This window comes from Rhinopithecus bieti, unplaced genomic scaffold (assembly GCF_001698545.2).
Source record: "Rhinopithecus bieti isolate Rb0 unplaced genomic scaffold, ASM169854v2 scaffold_4600, whole genome shotgun sequence".
In the NCBI taxonomy this organism is placed as follows: Eukaryota; Metazoa; Chordata; class Mammalia; order Primates; family Cercopithecidae; genus Rhinopithecus; species Rhinopithecus bieti.
Window position 1 is genome coordinate 1,734,071 of NW_016804545.1, and position 19,009 is coordinate 1,753,079.

Sequence of the window (19,009 nt, forward strand, 5' to 3'; positions counted from 1 at the left end):
ATAAAATAAAATAAATAAAAAAAGGTACGCTACTCCTTTCTCCAGAAGGAACAAATGAAACGCATGCTTTTTTTTGCATCTTTTTCCAACTGGGAACATTTTCTAGCCTTGGGATCCTGGGTAGACTTAGGGACTCAAGGGTGTGCCAGATCTTGGTATTAACTTTGATTTTGATTACTTTGAACATATGCTAAGTTTTTTTGCCTCTAATAACTAAATTCTGAGCCATAGTTAGCTTTAATCAGGAATCTATCAGGTCACTTTCCATGAATGACCACATAACTCATATAATTCACATTGCAAGGGTATTAAAGACTCAACCTTCTCAGTTATTTAATGACTACCTCACAGAAGAATGGATGGACAACAAGTAAAATTGGGATAAAAATTTGGGGGAAAAAGGATGCTTTTAAATCCCTTATGTTCCTCCTCAAACATGTACACCGTCATGCAATAATTCATCTATCTTAAATATGTATATCCTCAGGTTCAGAAAATGGTGTGATTTGAATTCATTTTGTCCAGCAGATATTGGTGAGAAGCTCGGCCACTGCTTCATGGCCTTATCTAATTTATTCTGACCCAGATTGTCTATTCCTCTCCTATTACTAATGAGTTTGTTACACTAAAACAAAAGAAAGTGTTCTCAACCTCTATGTATCACATTTTCTTTTTCAAGTACTATATTGACTTGAACCACCCAGCTGTCCCATGTAGTTGCTGCCATTTATGGGGCAAGTTGACCCTGCTATGCCTTTTCTGTTTTCTGAGCCTTGGTTTCTTTATCAGCAAAATAGATTAGTGGGGCTGAATGACCTTTAAAATCTCTTCCTACTCTCTCCTATAAACCTCTTCCTTGACACTAATTTGAACATCACCTTGGTATGGGGCTTTCTCTATTGTTTTTTACTACTTCAAAGTTTGGCTACTGATATTTTGCCAACCATGAGGTATTATAGCATTGTGACTTTGGAGTCAGACAACCTGTGTGCAAATCCTGGCTCTCCTATGTATTATTTTAGGCAAACCACTTAATCATTCTAATACCCATGGTACTGAGTTATTGTAAGGATGAAATGAGATCATGTAGGAGTGCATTCAGCTCGGTGCTCAGAACAATATGAGGACTCAATCGACAGCAGTTGCATGAATTGCTCACTGCGGTCTCTCAGGAGTCGCCCCATTTCACAGGTGAAAGTGAATAATGTGATTTTTCATGTGCCGTAGGATGGATCCCACTTCAATCTAGGATACTACTTCAGTTTTCTTCCCTGTCATTTTGAGAAAAATGTGAGAATTACCAATTGCAACTGAAAAAAAAAATGCAATAGTGAGTTCTCTCTGTCCTTCATAGAGGTTTGCAAGTATGGGAATGAATGAAAAGCAAGACTTTTTTCCTTCTGGAACAACTTGCTCTAGAAGGTGATATTTCTAAAACTTGCATTACTGTCCTTTCAGAGTGAGGTAAATGAAAAATCATTCTCCAAAATAATCTTCCTTTCATTATGACACGGACAAAGTTCCCATACTCAGACATCAGGTGCTATGCAGGATAGGGAGGTACAGGGTAAAGGGAGTCTTGTGTTATTTAAAAGAATAGCTGCTTCTCTGCCAGAGAGACTCTTCATATGGGAGATGGTTTGGGGGGGGGGGGGACTTTTGGAGGTTTTTTATTTTTTTCAGGATGGTTTGGGGAGACTTTTGGAGGTTTTGATAATTTTTCAGGCTGAGATTGTACAATGGCCTCAGAACAATGTGGCTAGCAAACATTTCCCAGGACCTTGCCAAATAATTCTCCTGGTACCAAGGTCTGGTGCAGTTTTGTCATGGGAGCTCTGGCCATCATTTCTAGGTTCTCTTGGTTTACCACGTGGTTCTGGGGCCACTTGTTTTGAATCCATCCCTTTTCTCCAGTTTGAAAAGACTTACAGGAGTTCTATCAGACCACTCCCACGAGCCAGCATTCAGTGGGTTTCGTTTATTAAATCCAATCCAGAACTGCCTTTCTTCTGTCCTGTGAAGAGAAGAAACAAAAACTTTGCCTTTCCCATCAAATTTACAGCATTATGTGAAAGGTTAAAAAACATTCAAAAATATTCATGTATGCAGGAAACAGCTGATGCTACCGGCAGGATTGATCAAGTCAACAAGCAATGAACATTTTAAATGTGCAATACGCTGCGCTATGACATGAATTGAGAGAAGAATAAGCCTCACATTCTATTTCTCTTGGTTTGTGTGATTTGCTCACAGGTGATATACAGTTGGGGAAAAGTCAGCTTTTATTGAGAACATGAGTTTCTCATCAGGAATAGCAAAGCCTTTCAGTCAGGACAAGAACACATGAAAAGAAAATTGGTAAGAAATTTTGGAAATCTCTAGCCAAGAGGACCTTTCGCTACTTTACTGTGTGTTTACTACTTCACTATACTATTTATTCTACTTTACTATGCTTTGGTTTGTTGTTCTTTTGTTAAACGTTCATGTATTCTCTGAAAGTCAGCCATCATCATCTTCATTGAATAAAAGGTACACAGTAGGTTTTTTTTTTTTTTTTCAGATATCAACATAAATAATTCTAAAGCCAGTCACCCTGAGCCATGGTAGATTAACTTCAGTCATCACCATTGGTTTAGACTTGGCGAGAAGCTCCACAGAGAGTCCCCTTCTCCTCTATGAGGCAGAGTAAAAATGTGTCCAGAGTCCTCAATCAATCGAGTAATAAAGCCTAATTGTGCAATGAACCATCTCACTAAGATCATTTTCTGAGAATAATTTTGAAGAATCAAAGATTTAAAAGATTCAGATGTCAGGACAGATACTTTATTTTCCTTTGTGCAGAGAAGCAAACCTATTCTGAGGAATTCCTTCTCAGATATGTCAGCTACTCTGCCTGGATGACACAAATTAAAAGCAAATTCAGCTTAGAAATCCAAGAGATCACTGGTGCCCAGTTGGTCACTGTCATGATGACACCTTACATTGAAGGTTGGGAGAAGGTGAGAATGGCCACCTTCCGTTTAAGCCAAGCACACTAATCTCCATGGCATAGGCTGAAAATCCATGTCACTCTCCTGGTGTTGTGACCTTTGTCTTTCCTCACTGAATTCAGAGATCTATGTCTTTCCTGCTATATACTGGCTCCTGGAAGGTGAAATGGTATTTACCTTCTCTTCATCAGTTTCCTGAAGTTGTATAACATTTAATAAACACACATGTATGTGCATACGTGTGTGTGTGTGTATGTCTGATTAATAGAAATAGAAAAGCAGTGCCATAGGAAGGAAAAGCAGCATACCTGTTATACCTGCTAACTATGAGATCTGGTATGTTTGCTATAATTAAACATCAGATTTGACTGAATTCTCTTGTAATCTGGGAATAAAGTGAAATATACACAGTTACTGATAATTTTTTTTTTTTGAGACAGGGTCACACTGTCACCCAGGCTGGAGTATAGTGGCACAATCTTGGCTCACTGCAACCTCCTCTTCCTGGGCTCAACTGATACTCCTACCTCAGCTCAGTCTCCTGAGCTGGTACTACAGACGTGTGCCACTACACCTGGCTTTTTTTTTTTTTTTTTGTATTTTTTTTGGTAGAGATGGGGTTTTACCATGTTGCCCAGGCTGTTCTCTAACTCCTGGGCTCAAGCAATCTGCCTTGGCCTCTCAAAGTGCTACAATTACAGGTGTGAGTCACTGCGCCCAGTCAAGAATGTTTAAATATTTTCTTTAAAGATGGTTCTCGCTCTGTTGCCCAGCTGGAGTGCAGTGGCAAAATCATACCTCACTGTAACTTCGAACTAGGTTTTGCTGGGACTACAGGCGTGGCCACCACACACGGCTAATTGTGAAATTTTTTTGGTACAAACTGAGTCTCACTATGCTGCCTAGGCTGATCTTGAATTCCTGGCCTTAAGTGTTCCTTCCACCTTGGTGTCCCAAAGTCCTGTGACCCACTGTGCCTGGCTCATATTATACGGCTTTTGTGATCAGATATTGAAAAACTATGATTTGATAGATGCTTGGGACTAAATTCTACGAGACATTTTAAGCACGAGAACTTATATAAACAGAAATGACAGTGACATTTGATCTTAAAGCAAACTGGGAAGCAGTTTGTATGTGGTTGTCATATGGCAAACCTCACTAAAATGCAAAGGCAGAATATGCAAATATGTTCTGCAGGAAGCTAAAGTAATGAAGTAAAATGTAACTTTGAACAATGGAGACTATCACCTATTCCTTGGATTTATGGCCTCAGACCTGGCTGATAATCCAATTAGCCAGGAAGCTTCTTAAACTTTTCTTCAGACTCAGAGAGTCTGACTCAGCAGCTCTGGTGTGAGGCCAGAAAGCTCTGTAAAAAAGGTGTCCTGACCAAGTGTGATGAGGAGCCAGGTTCCTGAGTCATGGCCTCATGTCAGCATTTCCCGAAGGGACTAGCAGTTCTGTGGGATGTCAATAAGTGTTCTTAAAAAAGGGATTTGTGGTCAAAGAAAGTGCTTCCTTCTAGAACCTTTTATGATGCTAATGTACATGGCAAATCTCCAAGACTGTACATTGTTTTGCAAACATATTTTACCATAAAATCTCCTTCCTTCCCTGCAGAATCCTGTACAAGACTCACATGGAGAGATGTCAAAAACTCCCAGCTTTAAGGTCATTGTTGTAGATGTGGAAGATGAATAATTTGATAGATGTTGCATGTTAATCTTTTCATGGGAATGTCCTACAGGGAAACTTGTGGGAAAGGCGAGGAGGATTTTCCTCAAAAAATAGTACGGGATTTTTCTCTGGGATTCAGGCCAGTGTTTCATTGAGACTTCAGATTTCCAGAGCTCGAAGCAGAGTACCTATTATTATAGTTGTTTTCATTAAATAAATATAGAGAGCCATGAAGTTGTGCTGATCACCACATCCTCAGAGGCAGGATTTTGTCTGTCACATCTATTGAATTCTCCAACCAGCTATGCATGTAACTGTGCCCCTTCCACAGAAGATACTCTCACAGTGCAGGCTGACTGACAGAACATTCCAAAGTGAGAGGCCAAAGTGGGGAGTGAGGGGTTCACAGGAAGGGGACAAGATGACTGTCTTCAAATATTTGAAAATAGCATAGATTTGATCTGTATTTGCTCTAGCTCAAATTGAGGGGAGGCAGATTTCTAGCTTACTAGAAAACTGCTCTTTGAAACCAACCTTCTGCAATGGAATGGGCTTTCTCCCAAATAAGAAGCATTCTGAAATTGGAAGGAATTACGCAGACAGCGGATGACCACGGTATGTGGTGGGAGGTAGCACAAGACAGTTGAGAGTTCTTCCAATTTAAGCTTGAATTTCTAACTCCACTGAATTCAAGGTTCTGTAAACTTGCATGGTGGATACAGATAAGAGAAAGTTTGTTTCCTCAAATGAAAACTTAGGAGGTTGGGTTGGAATTAAAAAAAAAATTACTGGGACTCTTTTTTTTTTTTCAAACAAAATCTTACATAGGATCGAATTATATACAAAATAATCAGCAGTGGAGCTGGTTGGAGCTGCTCTGGTGAGGCGTGGAAGGAACCAGGAGCTCTGCCTACATGGCCCTCTCATACTCCTGGGGTTCCAGGATTCTTGGGATCCTTCCACAACACTTTGAAAACCACTGGGGTAGATAATTCCTGAGTTTGGCAGGAAAGCTCTACAGTTCTGACTTGAGGCACAAAGAAAAGATTTCAAATATCTAAACAATTGTCACTTTGTTCTTTGTTTTATGAAATGAGAACCTGGTACAAGATAAATATAAAACTATAAATATAAAACTATATTTATTTTTCTTGGCTTTGGGTGTAATACAAATATGGGAATTTTAAATAACTACTTGAGATACTCACCCCTCAGAAGCCATTACAGAGAGATAGAATATTTGACTGTAATTTTTCATAATTAACAAGTATTTACCAATTAAATTTTGAACGTAAGAGCTCATTCACAAAATTCTCTTCCTCAATGTGGGCAAAGCTTGCAAGATGAGCTCCAAATTCTTCGCAAAATGCTTCGGCTTCTCTCCATGTTCTTTTCATCAGAACTTTTTCACTATGAAATACCTGTACAGTAAAAGAAAATAAATTAACATTGTTATAGATAAGGTGGGGTTGTTAAACTCTGCTCTAGAAAGTGAGAGTAATATTAATATAATTGTCATTATTCTTTATAAGAGCTGATCTAGTGGGAGGAAGTAACATTTACTGAACTAGAATGTGCCCAGTCATCATAAAATTATTAGTTCCTTTTATCCTCATAACAAATTCCTGATGAGAATGTAATAAACTCAGTTTTATAAATGAGCTTTTTGAAGAATTTTTTTTCACCCTAAATCTTCTGTGACTGGCATGTACTTGTCCCTCAGTAAATATTTGTCAATAGATAAAGTCAGGCCAAGAGAGGTTAAGAATTTTAGGTCACACAGCTATAAACTGGCAGAGCTAGGATTAGACCTACAATTCCTTGCTTTCAGAGTCCATAAACTTCCATCCCACCAGACTGCCTTCTGACAGATTAGAATTAGCAGACTGATCATTACTCTGCCTGACCCAGGGCAAGAAATGAGAAATGAGACCTGGGACCTAGGGTAGCTCTATTTCTAGAGTCTTTGGATCTTAGTTGAACTGGCAGATGCAGTGGTTCAGCTGTCTCTAAAATCTCTGCTGCTTCTCAGCTGTCTTCATGGTGGCAGGAAGAAGCCAGCTGAATGGAAGGTCTTCTGTTGGCTTTATTTAAGATTGGGGAAAGGGACTGAAGACCCACAGCTTGCAATCCCAGTCCTCTGTACCCTTCTTATTTTTAACTGCCTGGCACTAAGCCTGAGCCTCTGATGCCAGACAGGTACACCCTGTGGCCAGCCCTCCCCAGGCTCTTATTTGCTGAGAACAGAATCTTTCCAAGTCCTGTGGACCACAGAACAACCTTTCCATCTTTTAAATTATATGTCAAAACTTGCCTCCTCTGGGAACCTCTTCCTGAATCACTCTAAATTCATAAATCCTACTACTATGCCTATCACACACACACCATGCATTTGTTGACATATCAGGGTGATATATAGTAGAAAAGGCACCAGACCAGAAGTCCCAAACCAGGGATTTATTCCAACTCTGTCAATAAATAATCATGATCTTGGGCAAATCACTACATTTCACATGCCTCAGTTTACTGATCTCTAAGGTTTAACTTATTACTGGGCGAGGCCACTTTTGGGCCTATTATTCTATGAATGTAATGTAGGATTGTATATGTGTACAATTTAAATTGAGCACATTCACAGCCGCTTCATGCCATGTACAAGCTACAACAGTTCCGGAGATAGAGTCTGTCTTCGTTCTGCTCTGCCGTGCAGAGCTGCTGGGGAACTTTCTCCCAAGACTTAGTGAAACCCTATTTGTAAAATAAACCAAAACAAAACCACCAAACATTTTCAAAAATCATATTTCAAAAAATGTGTTTCTGACAAGATTGTAGGAACTAATTTAAATGTAGGATCTAAAGCTGATTTTAAAAATAGAAATTTCTTCACATACACACACACACACACACACACACATTATACACATACAAATCAACCATATGCATTAATTTGTTTGATCTTCAGGTGTCTGGCAAGCTGCAAAAGCTATCCTTATTAGTAAAATTGTATCATTCAATAATAAAAACTTTATTTGTTGGTTTACAAACAATATGAAATTATACGACTTAACACCCTCTGAGTGTCTGCCTCCTTCACTTGGTGTATTAACAATATTGCAGGAGGACAGGTCCCCAGATGACCCTTGCTGACCCAGCTCTTCCTCTTTTTCTTGGCAATTCTCAGGCAGAGTGTACCGAGAGTGCAATATCATGAGATAAGGAGGAACTGTCCTTATCCCTCCTAGAATAGGATGTCTTGCAATACTTTAGCTCAGTGATCCAGGTGGTACCTCGGATAAAAACCCAGAGAGGAGCGCTTTCCGGAGCCCTCAGCTGTCCTGCAAAGTGGGGCATGTGCAGACAAGATTCCATCTTCCTGGGGGTGCTTTCCTGAGCCTTGGGGGAATGCTCACCATAGATCCTAGGCTTCGATTGCTTCTTGCTGCCTGTCTGTGAATACAAGTTGAGCATCCCAAATCTAAAAATCCAAACTCCAAAATGCTCCAAAATCCAAAACTTTTTGAGCAGTGACCAGACACTCAAAGGAAATGCTCACTAGAGCATTTTGGAGTTTGAATTTTCAGATTTGGGATGCTCAACTGGTAAATATTATGCAAATATATATTAAAAAAAAATCCGAAATCCAAAGCACTTCTGGTTCCAAGCATTTCAGAAAAGGAGTACTCACCCTGTAATAAAGTTATTTTGCCCATCTTGTTGTGTGGGAATTCTGTCTCACCAGATTCATACTCTGGCAGCCAAGTTTGTGCAAAAACTCCTGTCAGAGCTAGGAACTTATGCAGAAACTGGTTAGGTGTTTAGAGTTCTCCCCTAGGAGTGATAACCAGAGCACAGTGCCCTCCTTCCAGGGATTAATGGTATTTCTTTTCTTTCTTTCTTTTTTTTTTTTTGAGACAGAGTCTTGCTGTGTTGCCCAGGATGGAATGCTGTGGTGCAGTCTCGGCTCACTGCAACCTCTGCCTCCTGGGTTCAAGCAATTCTCCTGTCTCAGCCTTCCAAGTAGCTGGGACTACAGGTGCATGCCACCACGCCCGGCTACTTTTTGTATTTTTAGTAGAGATGGGATTTCATCATGTTGGCATCATGTTGGCCAGGATGGTCTGGAACTCCTGACCTCAAGTGATATGCCTGCCTTGGCCTGCCAAAGTGCTGGGATTACAGGCATGAACCACCATGCCTGGCCAAGTGCATGGTATTTCTGCTGAACAGATATCAATCTTCATGAGGAAGCCTTCAATATCACCAGATGTGTCGATTTTTTTTTTTACTTAAAAATTATTTGGAATATGATTGAAAGGACAGAGACAGGCAACAAATGTTGATTAAGTACCTGCTGTCTGTCAGGCACTGTTCTGGAAAAAAAAAGAGTCCTGGAATAAAGGAATTTGGGATACATGGATCAAATTAAAATAGTGTTAGTCCTGTTAAGAATGCCCATGTAACCTTGGTATCACCTTGAAGCAGCTGGCCAGACCAGGCTCTGACTCCCAGTCCAAATAGCAGGGGTGAAAGGGCCATCTCTCTTCATACTCCGCTGTTTCCTGATTTTCAACTGGCTGCTTGCACAAGGACATTGCCTTAAAGTGCTGACAGTCCTTCACTTCCCAGCTACCAAGTGGATGCCTTCCTCGCATGGCAACACAGCCACCACTGTAGCCTAAAAGCAGAAAACAAGCACTTTTAATACCAGACAACTAAAACGTTTTGTGCTCAGAAGACTGCTCTTTAGAGTGTTGAATAATTGACATCTCATAATTAAGCACCCAGACAGGAACAATCAAGATGAAAACGAATGTCTTATTGACCTGATTATGTCATTTCTCTTCATCTCTGGAGAAAATAATGCAAGATGGGAAAGAGAGAAAAGAGAGTGTGAAGGCTGAAATTTGGACCTTGTCTGCTTTGTGCTCAGATGGCAAATGATGAAGAATTAGGAGCTATTCCTACCTGGAACCAAAATATCCCCCGCATTTCAATATTATACTTCGAAATCTCACTGTGAAAAATCAACAATGAAAAGTGCATAGTGCTCATCCTCTAACAACTGGATTCAACAGGGGAAAATATGTGAATAACAGATTCAAGGTAAACCATAAACTATACAACAGAAAACCAAACTGTAAACCTTGGAAGAATGAAGAGAATGAGATGAATTCTTTAAATGAGGTAAAGATCTGGGGGCAGGGACAAGGCTGACAAAACTCCACTTTTTTCTTTGTGTATGCTTGAACATTTTAGAAGGTAAAATGTGTTTTTCCACAGAAGCAATGTATAAATTAAGATTCTTAAGTTTGTCAGCAAAATCTATACAACTCATATGACAGTAAAAAAAAAAAAAAAAAATACACTTCAAATTTCAGTGAAGAATAGTAGAAAGCAATTCTATTCCAAAAATAGAATTAAAATGAGTAAGAATGAGCTTGTTTTTTCTTGAATCCTGGGTGATCATTTAATTAACTAAATTCACATTCATCAACAACAATAAAAAATTGTACATCTGCAATGTGCTCAGCTAGGTTGTATATTAGCTGCTTGAAAGAAAAGGATGAAGCAAAGCAAACCAAAAACCAATTCTTAGTTTAGTGTGAGATACAGACACATAAACAAGCAATTGTAATAAATATAATGTGTAAAGTGCCATAGTAAAAGGTGTGTTCAAAGTTCTGGAGGAGACATCAGAAGGGGTGATGGAGCCTCACCAGAGATGTCAGTAAAACATTTGCAGGAAGTGACATTTGAGCTGAATTTTGAAGGATGAAAAGGAGACATGAGTTTTCAAGGCATGCTTGTAAAAAGAGAGTGATTATAGACAAAGCATCTGAAGACTTGCGATGATTCTGTACCTGAAGACTCTTTAAAAAATGTCGTCACTTGCTACTTGATATTTATCTTGCTTAATTTCCCTTCAGAAGTAATGGCTTCAATGTTTTCAGATACTGAGTAATTGGCATTGTGCCTGTCATCTACGTTCTGATTGTTTTATGCTCATGGAAAGACAAAAGAGAGGGAAAACGAAGAGTGCAAGTGAGAAGAAAGAAGACAAAGGAAGACATAGAGCATCTCTTTAGGAATGGAATCATTAGCTAAAGAATGAGTGTATGAGTGTTTGTGTCTTCAACAGTCCTGGCTGCACAAGTGTGTTATAGGCACCAGCATCACCATGGCAAGGCGGTTCTGATCTGGAAGAACTCCCTAGGCCTGTGTGATTAATCAGAGAGCCTCAAAGGGAAAAATGGCCAGTGGTAAAAGAGGAAACACGCTATGTCTCATATAGAAGAAAAGGAAGTCACGGAAGAGTTGGTGCATCCAAAATCCATCAGACGGCTCTACTGGCTGAGAACAGCTAGCTGGTGTTATAGATGCAAGGTTGTGGGCAGGCAAGGGGGAGAGATTATAGTATGTAACTGCCCCTGCCATTAGTGGAGCTTTGAAGGCCTGTTGAGTAACTTCAGAATGCAGCTCACAGTCCAGCTGGATCATGAACAATAGAGGAGATGCTGCATGCTCTGTGCAATAAACCCGAACCGGAGAAATCCATGTGGAAGCCCCGAATTCAATATATTTGTGGAGCTGCTCTAGTTGAAAGAGGAGGGAACACACACATTCCTGCTCCATTCCCCCATCCTTTGAGGGGCCCCAGTGGAACCTCCAGAAACTGCACAGCACAGGTAGTGGAAAGAACTTCGGACCTGGAGCGTGAAGTTTGGGGTTCTAGTCCCAGCACAAATCTTCAGTAACTGGAAACTTGAGGATGTGAATTAATCACAATAGGCCTTGTCTAAAATATGTGAATAATAATTCCTTTTCTTCTCATGGGTTTTCATGAAGATCAAATGAAATAATGAATTGAAAAGCACTCTATAAAATATGAAAAGCTAAATATACCCCTGCAATGCTGCTATCATGCTTATGGCCATTTTCATTACAAAAACTAGGATTTTGTGGCATGAGTTCTGCCTGTATGTTCAAAGAATTTTTCAAAAGTTTGAATCAGCAAGTTTGAAATGTAATATACTTTTTTGTTGGTCTTGCATTTTGTCTCACTTTCCCACATCAGACAATGATTAAATAGCTTTGGTTTTAGATGCTATAAGATATTCGACTCATCTTCATTAGTGAAGAAGGAGATGTTTGTGAACCACTATGAAGATGAAAAGTGCTGCAGGAGTGGTATTGGTATTCTAAAGTGGTTAACTTAATGGAACATTTGACCCAAATTTTAGAGTCTCAGCCTCAAAGAAGCAGTAAAGTGGTATAATAAAGGGAGACCAGGCTAAGGGAGAGATAAACTAAATTTATAAGCCTATATTGTGGGGATGCTTGCAAAGCCAAATAATAAGGATAAGGGTGTGGGAAAGAGCAGAGGCGAATTTTCTTTCAGAGAAATGTTCTTAAATTTGATAACTCACTTCCCACTGGGGAAGAAAAATAATTATTCTCAGTGGTGAATCTCACATTTTGACAGATTCTCCTTACCTGCCATACCCTCACCCCACTCACTCTCTCCTGCAAACATGAATGGGGAGACTTTCTGTCAATTAAGAAATTCTAATTCACCAAGTTATCTAACTATGCAAAATTAAGTGAGCTGGGAAAACCTCCACTGCCCACCTCTCTGCTCAAATACCTAAAAACAAACCCATTGACCAAACCTTTTTGTGCTGGCTTTTCAGTGCCTCTAGGCAATTATTTCACTTGAGTCTGCCTACTTATTTTCCAGTTCCCCGCAACAACCCTTGACATCCTCATCTCTCAAGTCCTCTACCCTCTCACCTTCCCTCTCTCTCCTTCTCTCCTCTAACAGAGGAAAGTGAAGCTCTTTGGGTAGGCTAGGCAAGTTTCCTACAATGCTGTGTATCTGCCAGGCACTGTGCTAGGCAATTTATACGGTCTTTTCCCTGTTTAACTTCAGAAACTCTTTGAGACGGGCATTAGTGCCTGATTGTGCAGATGGAAAAATTAGGGCACAGAGGCTTAGTAACTTGCCAAAGGTCACAAACGTAGTGGGCTTGCTCCAGGATTTGAAACCAGATTTATTTGGGTCTACTGTGAGACAGTATCAAGGTACAGAGTGAGTGGGTGGGCGTTCGATAAGCAGTTGAATAAATGAATGAATGAGTTCCCCTAAAATTATGCTCCTGTTCCATGGAGCTCTCTCACATTCCCCTGATCCTGTTTCTCTCCTGTGTGTGGCCACAGCATTTCCTTGAAGATCTACTGTCACATTTTTACTTTGCATGACAGTTACTTACATGATTATGAGGAGATATGTCAATGTTCTAAGGGCTTCTCAGAAATTAGACTGGGTTTATCCTTATTTATGTGGTGGTTCGTTTCAGAGCTCTGATGAGCCTTAAAATGGATCGGCCTACTGATGGGACAGGCTTCTTACTACTCCTCACTGTGTGCAGGGCACTTTCAAGAAAATAAACCTGACTTGCTCTATTGGGATCTTATTTTCCTTGTCACTTGCAGATTTCCACGGGCTCGGAACAATTGGGGTAAACATGCCCCGGAGTCATCCCACAGGAATGGAACATGCCAGGGGTATCTAGGTCTAGATACAAAACATTTTTCACAGAGCCTGAGTTATGGATGGCTGCAAAGGACTGATCGAAAGTGTTTATTTTTCTCAATACAGACACCTATGAGCCTCTAATATAACTTGGAAAAGTGTTTTTGAACGTCTTAACAAATATAGACTCATCTATTTTCTTTCACCATAGAGCAACCTCCACTTATATTGAATCTTGAATTTAGGTACAAATTACATTTTAGTTTCTAAGCATTAGCTTCTCCTTGATTGAGAAGCTAATTTATCATCTTTCCATTTAATCAGTGGCAATAATTAGTATGGATGAAAACCATTTTTCCTGTTTCATGTGAATATTTCATTTCTCTTGAAATACCAACTGTCATAGAGAGCCTTTGTTGTCGCTTTTTACTAAAAATAACAGGACTTTCTGGTGTTTTAAGAATGGGAAATTTGGCATGAAAGAAAGGAAATATAGTTAAAATATAGGTTAATTAACTTTGTAGTCCTGAATTCAAATTGCAAGTATGAATCTGAGCTCAAAAAGTGTTTAATCTTACACGCACATGCCCACAAACACACTTCCTAGATCTATCCACTGAAATGGCCTAGAAACAATAACAAACCACAAACAACGAGAACCCAGAAGCCCAGTCTGTGATGCTGAAATAATATCATTTTCCATCGAAAGAAACCAGGGTTCCTTGATGCAATGGATGCTTCTAGGTCTGCAGCAGAAGTTTCTATCTTGTCATACCAGATAGCACGGACACTATCAAAGACTACTAGGATCACATCAGAAGGATTCAGAAGATATTCCTTGAAGAGATTCCCATCACAAAGATGGGGCAATTTGAGCATTAAAAAGGATAATTCCAACGGACTAAAACATATCAACTATGTTTAAAACCCTTACTTCAAAGTAATGCTAAAAAAAGAAAAACACCTCTAATGGGTCATGGATGAAGGATGCTAATGAAGAAATAATTATTTTGAAAGCTAGTAAAGGGAAAGAACTAAGCATTTGTTCTGTGTTTCCTATAAAAATTGTACCATGGGGTAACAAAAAATTGATTGAAAGGAATTACCTCTTTATAGGACTATCCCAGTTATAAATGAAGAAACCCCTAATGAGTCAATGGATCTAAGAATTGACCATCAAAGGCTGCTACTATCACAAAAAGAGAAAAAAATTGGACATTATGTGCCTCCAGACAGAGCACGCAACTACCTATGAAATGATCTTTCAAAAAAAAAATCTGATTTTGATCAATCCTTTCATTCTTTTAAAATAAAATGCCTATTTTATGAAAAGAAAATAGAGTAACACATTAAACAATGTGATGTGAATACAATCAACAAAGCCCAGACTGCAGGAAAATTTATAAGACAAAGCACATTTGCATTAGCAAATAAAGGCAGGGGTGGAAATTGGGGAGGGGCGGGAAACACAGAGATGAAAACAGACTTTAGGAGATCTATCAACCAATTACAAAGCATGAACCTTCTTTGGATCTTGATTCAAACTAGCTGTAAAATACGTTATATAATATTTATGAGCCATTTAGAAATTTGAGCATTAACTGAAGATTTATAATGATAGGCAATTATAGTTAATTACTTTAAGGGGTGATAATTGTATTATTATGTCTTTTAAAAAGAAGTCTCCATTTTTTGGAAATAATACTGAAATATTTATAGATGAAACAATACGATGTTGAGGATTTGCTATGAAAAAATATGGGAAAGGGGTGAAGGTACAGATGGAAGAAGATTGGTCATGAATTGATAATTTCTGATGCTTGGTGGTTCTACTACTGGTAGATACCATCTGGTGGTAATACTATTTGGTGAACATAATACTAAGTTGAAAAAAAAATGGCGGAAAGGTGATTCCCTTCTGATTTGCTTTTATGCAAATGAAATGAGTGACAGGAATGATAGGAAGGATGAGAGGGACTTTGGGGGTTCTGATGTGTTCATGCAGGTTTGTCAGTTGTAGCAAATATACACTGTGGTGTGGGATGTGGGGTGGGTGAATATTTTGCTGGTATGACATAAAGACAGAGTCCTGGCTGAGTTTACAAAAAGCTGTAGGCTTCCTGTTCAGTGGTCAATTCATGTAGTTAGTCTTTGCTGGATTAAGATTCTGACATGGGGACGAAGCTAATGTATTATTTTGTGACAGGCAGGAAAGAAAAGGTGATTTAGATAGTGTTTCTGCAAGTTGCAATTTAAAAGAAAAGGGAAACACAGAAGCTTTTATATTGCTATTTTCTTCAAAAAGATTTACATTTTCATCTTATTCAGAGACAATTTACTCAGTGTCAATCAGCTTGAGCAGCCAAACTGAACATCATGGCATTATTTTGCTTTAGGGAAAAGAGAAAAGAGTAGTGCCACTCAAATAAATTACAGCAGAAACTTATGAATGGCAAGAAGCTCTGCTTCAATTCCAGATTTCCGACATCTAAATATGCCCCCAAGAAACTTAATATTAAAAACCAAAGATTTTCTCTACTCAAAATGTATTAATTTATTTTGACAAGTATAGACATTCCTAACAAAATTTCCTAAGTGTATAGAAATGATACCCTTAAACTTTTTTTTTTTTTTTTTTTTTTTTTTGCAGTATAGTGTGAACATGGAGTTTATTTACTCTCTTTATTTAATAATATTCATAGATTTGTAGAACAAGGTCTTTCTGTTGAGCGAATTATGTTACTTGTTTGGAGCTATGGAAAGTCACCAGTTTCCATACAAATTTCCTAAACTGATGTTTATATACAAAAAACTAATTTGTCTTCATTTCACTTTGCATGCATCTTTCAAAAGTATAATTTAAAAAAATTAATAACAGAAAGTTTTAGGTTGACAGCAAAATTGAGTGCAAAATGCAGAGAGCTCCCCTCTAACACCACTGCCCTCCAATCTCCTTCACTATAGACATCCCACACCACAGTGGTACATTTATTACCACTGATGAACCTACACGGACACATTACAACCACCCAAAGTCCCTCTCATCCCTTGCGCCATCTCTGTCACTCATTTCACTAGTATAAAAGCAACTCTATCATCTATCATCTATCTATCTCACCTATGTCTGAATATATTGCTGCTATTATTTTAAACATACTATTATTTGTTGGATCAATTAAGAATAAGAAAAATAGAAGTTTTTATTTTACCTTCATTTATTCTCTGATGCTCCTTCTTTCTTTACATAGATCTGAGCTTCTATATCATTTTCCTTCTCTCTGAAGAATTTCTTTGAATATTTCTTGCAAGGTAGGTAGGTGTACTAGCAACAAATTTCCCGAATTTTTGTTTGTCTGATAAAATCAGATAAAATCTGATAAAATTCTCCTTCATTTTAAAGGATAATTTCACAGAGTATAGAATCCTAAGTTGCAGGGTTTTTTTTCTCTTAACACTTTAAATATTTCATGCTACCTTCTTCTTGCTTCGATGATTTCTGAAGAGCAGTCAGATATAATTCTTATTTTTGCTCCTCCAGAGGTAAGGTATTTTTTCCCCTCTGGCTTCTTTCAAGATTTTGTCTTTATTTTTCATTTTCTGAAGTTCGAATACATGTCTACGTGTGTCTGCGTGTAGTTTTTTGTGCGTTTATCTTGGTTGGTGTTCTCAGAGTTTCCTGGATCTGCGGTTTGGTGTCTGATATTAACTTGGGGGAAATTCTCAGTTATTATTACTTCAAATATTGCTTCTTTTCCTTTATTTCTTTCTTTTCCTTCTGATATTCCCATTACACAGTTTGTAGTTGTCCCACAGTTCTGGAATATTCTGTTCTGTTTCAGTCATTTTCCTCTTTGTTTTTCAGTTTCAGAAGTTTGTATTATCACATACTCAAACTCAGAGATTCTTTTCTCTTGTGTGTCCAGTCTACTATAAACTCATCAAAAGCATTCTTCATTTCTGTGATGGTGTTTTGATCTGTAGCATTTCTTTTTGTTTTGTTTTGTTTTGTTTTCTTAGACTCTCCACCTCTCTGCTTACAGGATCCAGTTGTTCTTGCATGTTGTCTACTTTTCCCATTGAAGCCCTTAGCATATTAATCATATTTTTAAAAAATTGCTTGTCTGGTAATTTCAACATCCCTGTCATAGCTGACTGGCTCTGATGCTTGTTCAGTCTCTTCAAACTGTGTTTCTTGCCTTTTAGTATGTCTTGTAATATTTTTGTTGAAAAGTGGATGTAATATACTGGGTAAAAGAAACCGCAGTAAACAGGCCTTTGCGACGGAATGGTAAGGTGTGAGAGGAGGGGAAGTGTTCTACAATTTTACCATTAGGTTTCAGCCTTTTGGTGAGCCTGTGTTCCTGGACTGCGCCCTTGACCAGCGAATGCTTCTCAGTTATTTTTCCCTGCATGGTGGGACAGGATGGCTAGAGAGCTGGAGCGGGGTATTTCCTTTCCATCACATGAAAGGATAGAGCTGGCTGGAGTTGTAGATTTCCCTTCCTCCAGATGAGTCAGGCTCTGATAAAACTCCAGCAGCAGTCTGATAAAATAGCCTCTCCTGAGGTGGGGCCTTGTTAGGAACGGAATGCTTTGCTATATTTCAAAATGGTTCCTTTTCCTCTCCCTCTGCTGGAAGCATTAGGGATTTTTTTCTCTGATATTTCACTGTGATAACCTGATAGATTACCTAGAACTAGAACTCACAAAAGTGTGGGGGTCCCCTGTGACTGGGTCACCCGGGAGAACCCTCAGAGTTGTCTGTGCTGAGCCTCCAGCAATTTTATCAATGATAGTTCAGATGTTCCTCTGCCAGCACTGGTTCCTCTGGAGGTTTCTGCTGATGGGTTTCTGATCCAGGAAGTTGTGATTCTCTGTATCTTTGTATTTTTCCAGTTTTGGGCGGCAGTGGTTTGCCTTGTGATGGGTCTAAGAAGAGTTGTTGATTTTTCAGTTTGTTCAGCTCTTTACTCATTAGGATGGTGTAACTTCTAAACTTAAGTATTCAAAAGTACAGGGTTTTAAACCATGTATTTAACAGAGAGAAAGTAAACTGACTTTCTTTGATCTCTCTCTTTTTTCTTTCTTCTAATTTCAGGAGGTCTAAAGGAATTTTTAAAAAAACGTTTAACACTAGCTCATAAGTGTTGGGGAAATGTGTGTGTGGGCCACAGTCATACCTTCCTTTAAAGCTCTGTGGTTTCCCAGGGTGCTCACATTGGTGACTGGTCCAGCACAGAATAGGTCCTGCATCTTACAATGTATGGGTGAGGAACCCTAATAGGTTAGCAATGTCACTGTCTGTAGCTTTAGGTAAAATCCTGCAAATTATTTCTCTGCAATAAGAAAGGCTAATATTTATTAATTATTTACAATGCAGTAGCAACTATGTAATATTTCTTTTAATCCTCACAACAATCCTGTAAGGTAGATACTATTACTGTCCTTATTTTAAAGAAGAGGAAACTGAGATATGGAGAGATTAAGTAATTTCTCTGAGATCATAATGCTGGAATTTGAACTTTAGTCCAACTCAGTAGTTGGTAGGTACTCTTTATGCATATGTTATCCTGCAGTGCAGTCTCTTATATCTATTTATATCTCCTTACTTAACACCTTCAATGAAGAACACCTCTGATCTTAATATTTTTTGATCCAAAACCTCTAGTGGCTTCCTATACCTAGAGAAGAAGTGAAAACTCTTTAGCTTGTAATATTAGGCTGTGGTTTCAATATCCTACTCTGGCCTTATCTTTTACAACTCTTTTGCATATATCTTAATCTCTAAATACACAGTGCTCCTCAA

General features: G+C 38.7%; 1 protein-coding gene across 4 annotated transcripts in view; it reads right to left on the reverse strand.

The window, feature by feature from the left end:
- PLA2R1 (phospholipase A2 receptor 1) overlaps positions 1 to 19,009 on the reverse strand; it is a 128,418-nt gene that overhangs the window by 46,085 nt on the left and 63,324 nt on the right. For all 4 annotated transcript variants that reach the window (XR_001884900.1, XM_017869139.1, XM_017869138.1 and 1 more), the window contains exons 12-14: positions 9,143 to 9,345; positions 5,946 to 6,091; positions 1,930 to 2,014 (exon numbers count right to left, since the gene is read on the reverse strand). Coding sequence is in view for 3 of the 4 variants with exons in the window: in XM_017869139.1 (XP_017724628.1) it covers positions 1,930 to 2,014; positions 5,946 to 6,091; positions 9,143 to 9,345 (434 nt within the window). In the remaining variant the exon portion in view is untranslated. The remainder of the gene's footprint in view (positions 1 to 1,929; positions 2,015 to 5,945; positions 6,092 to 9,142; positions 9,346 to 19,009) is intronic.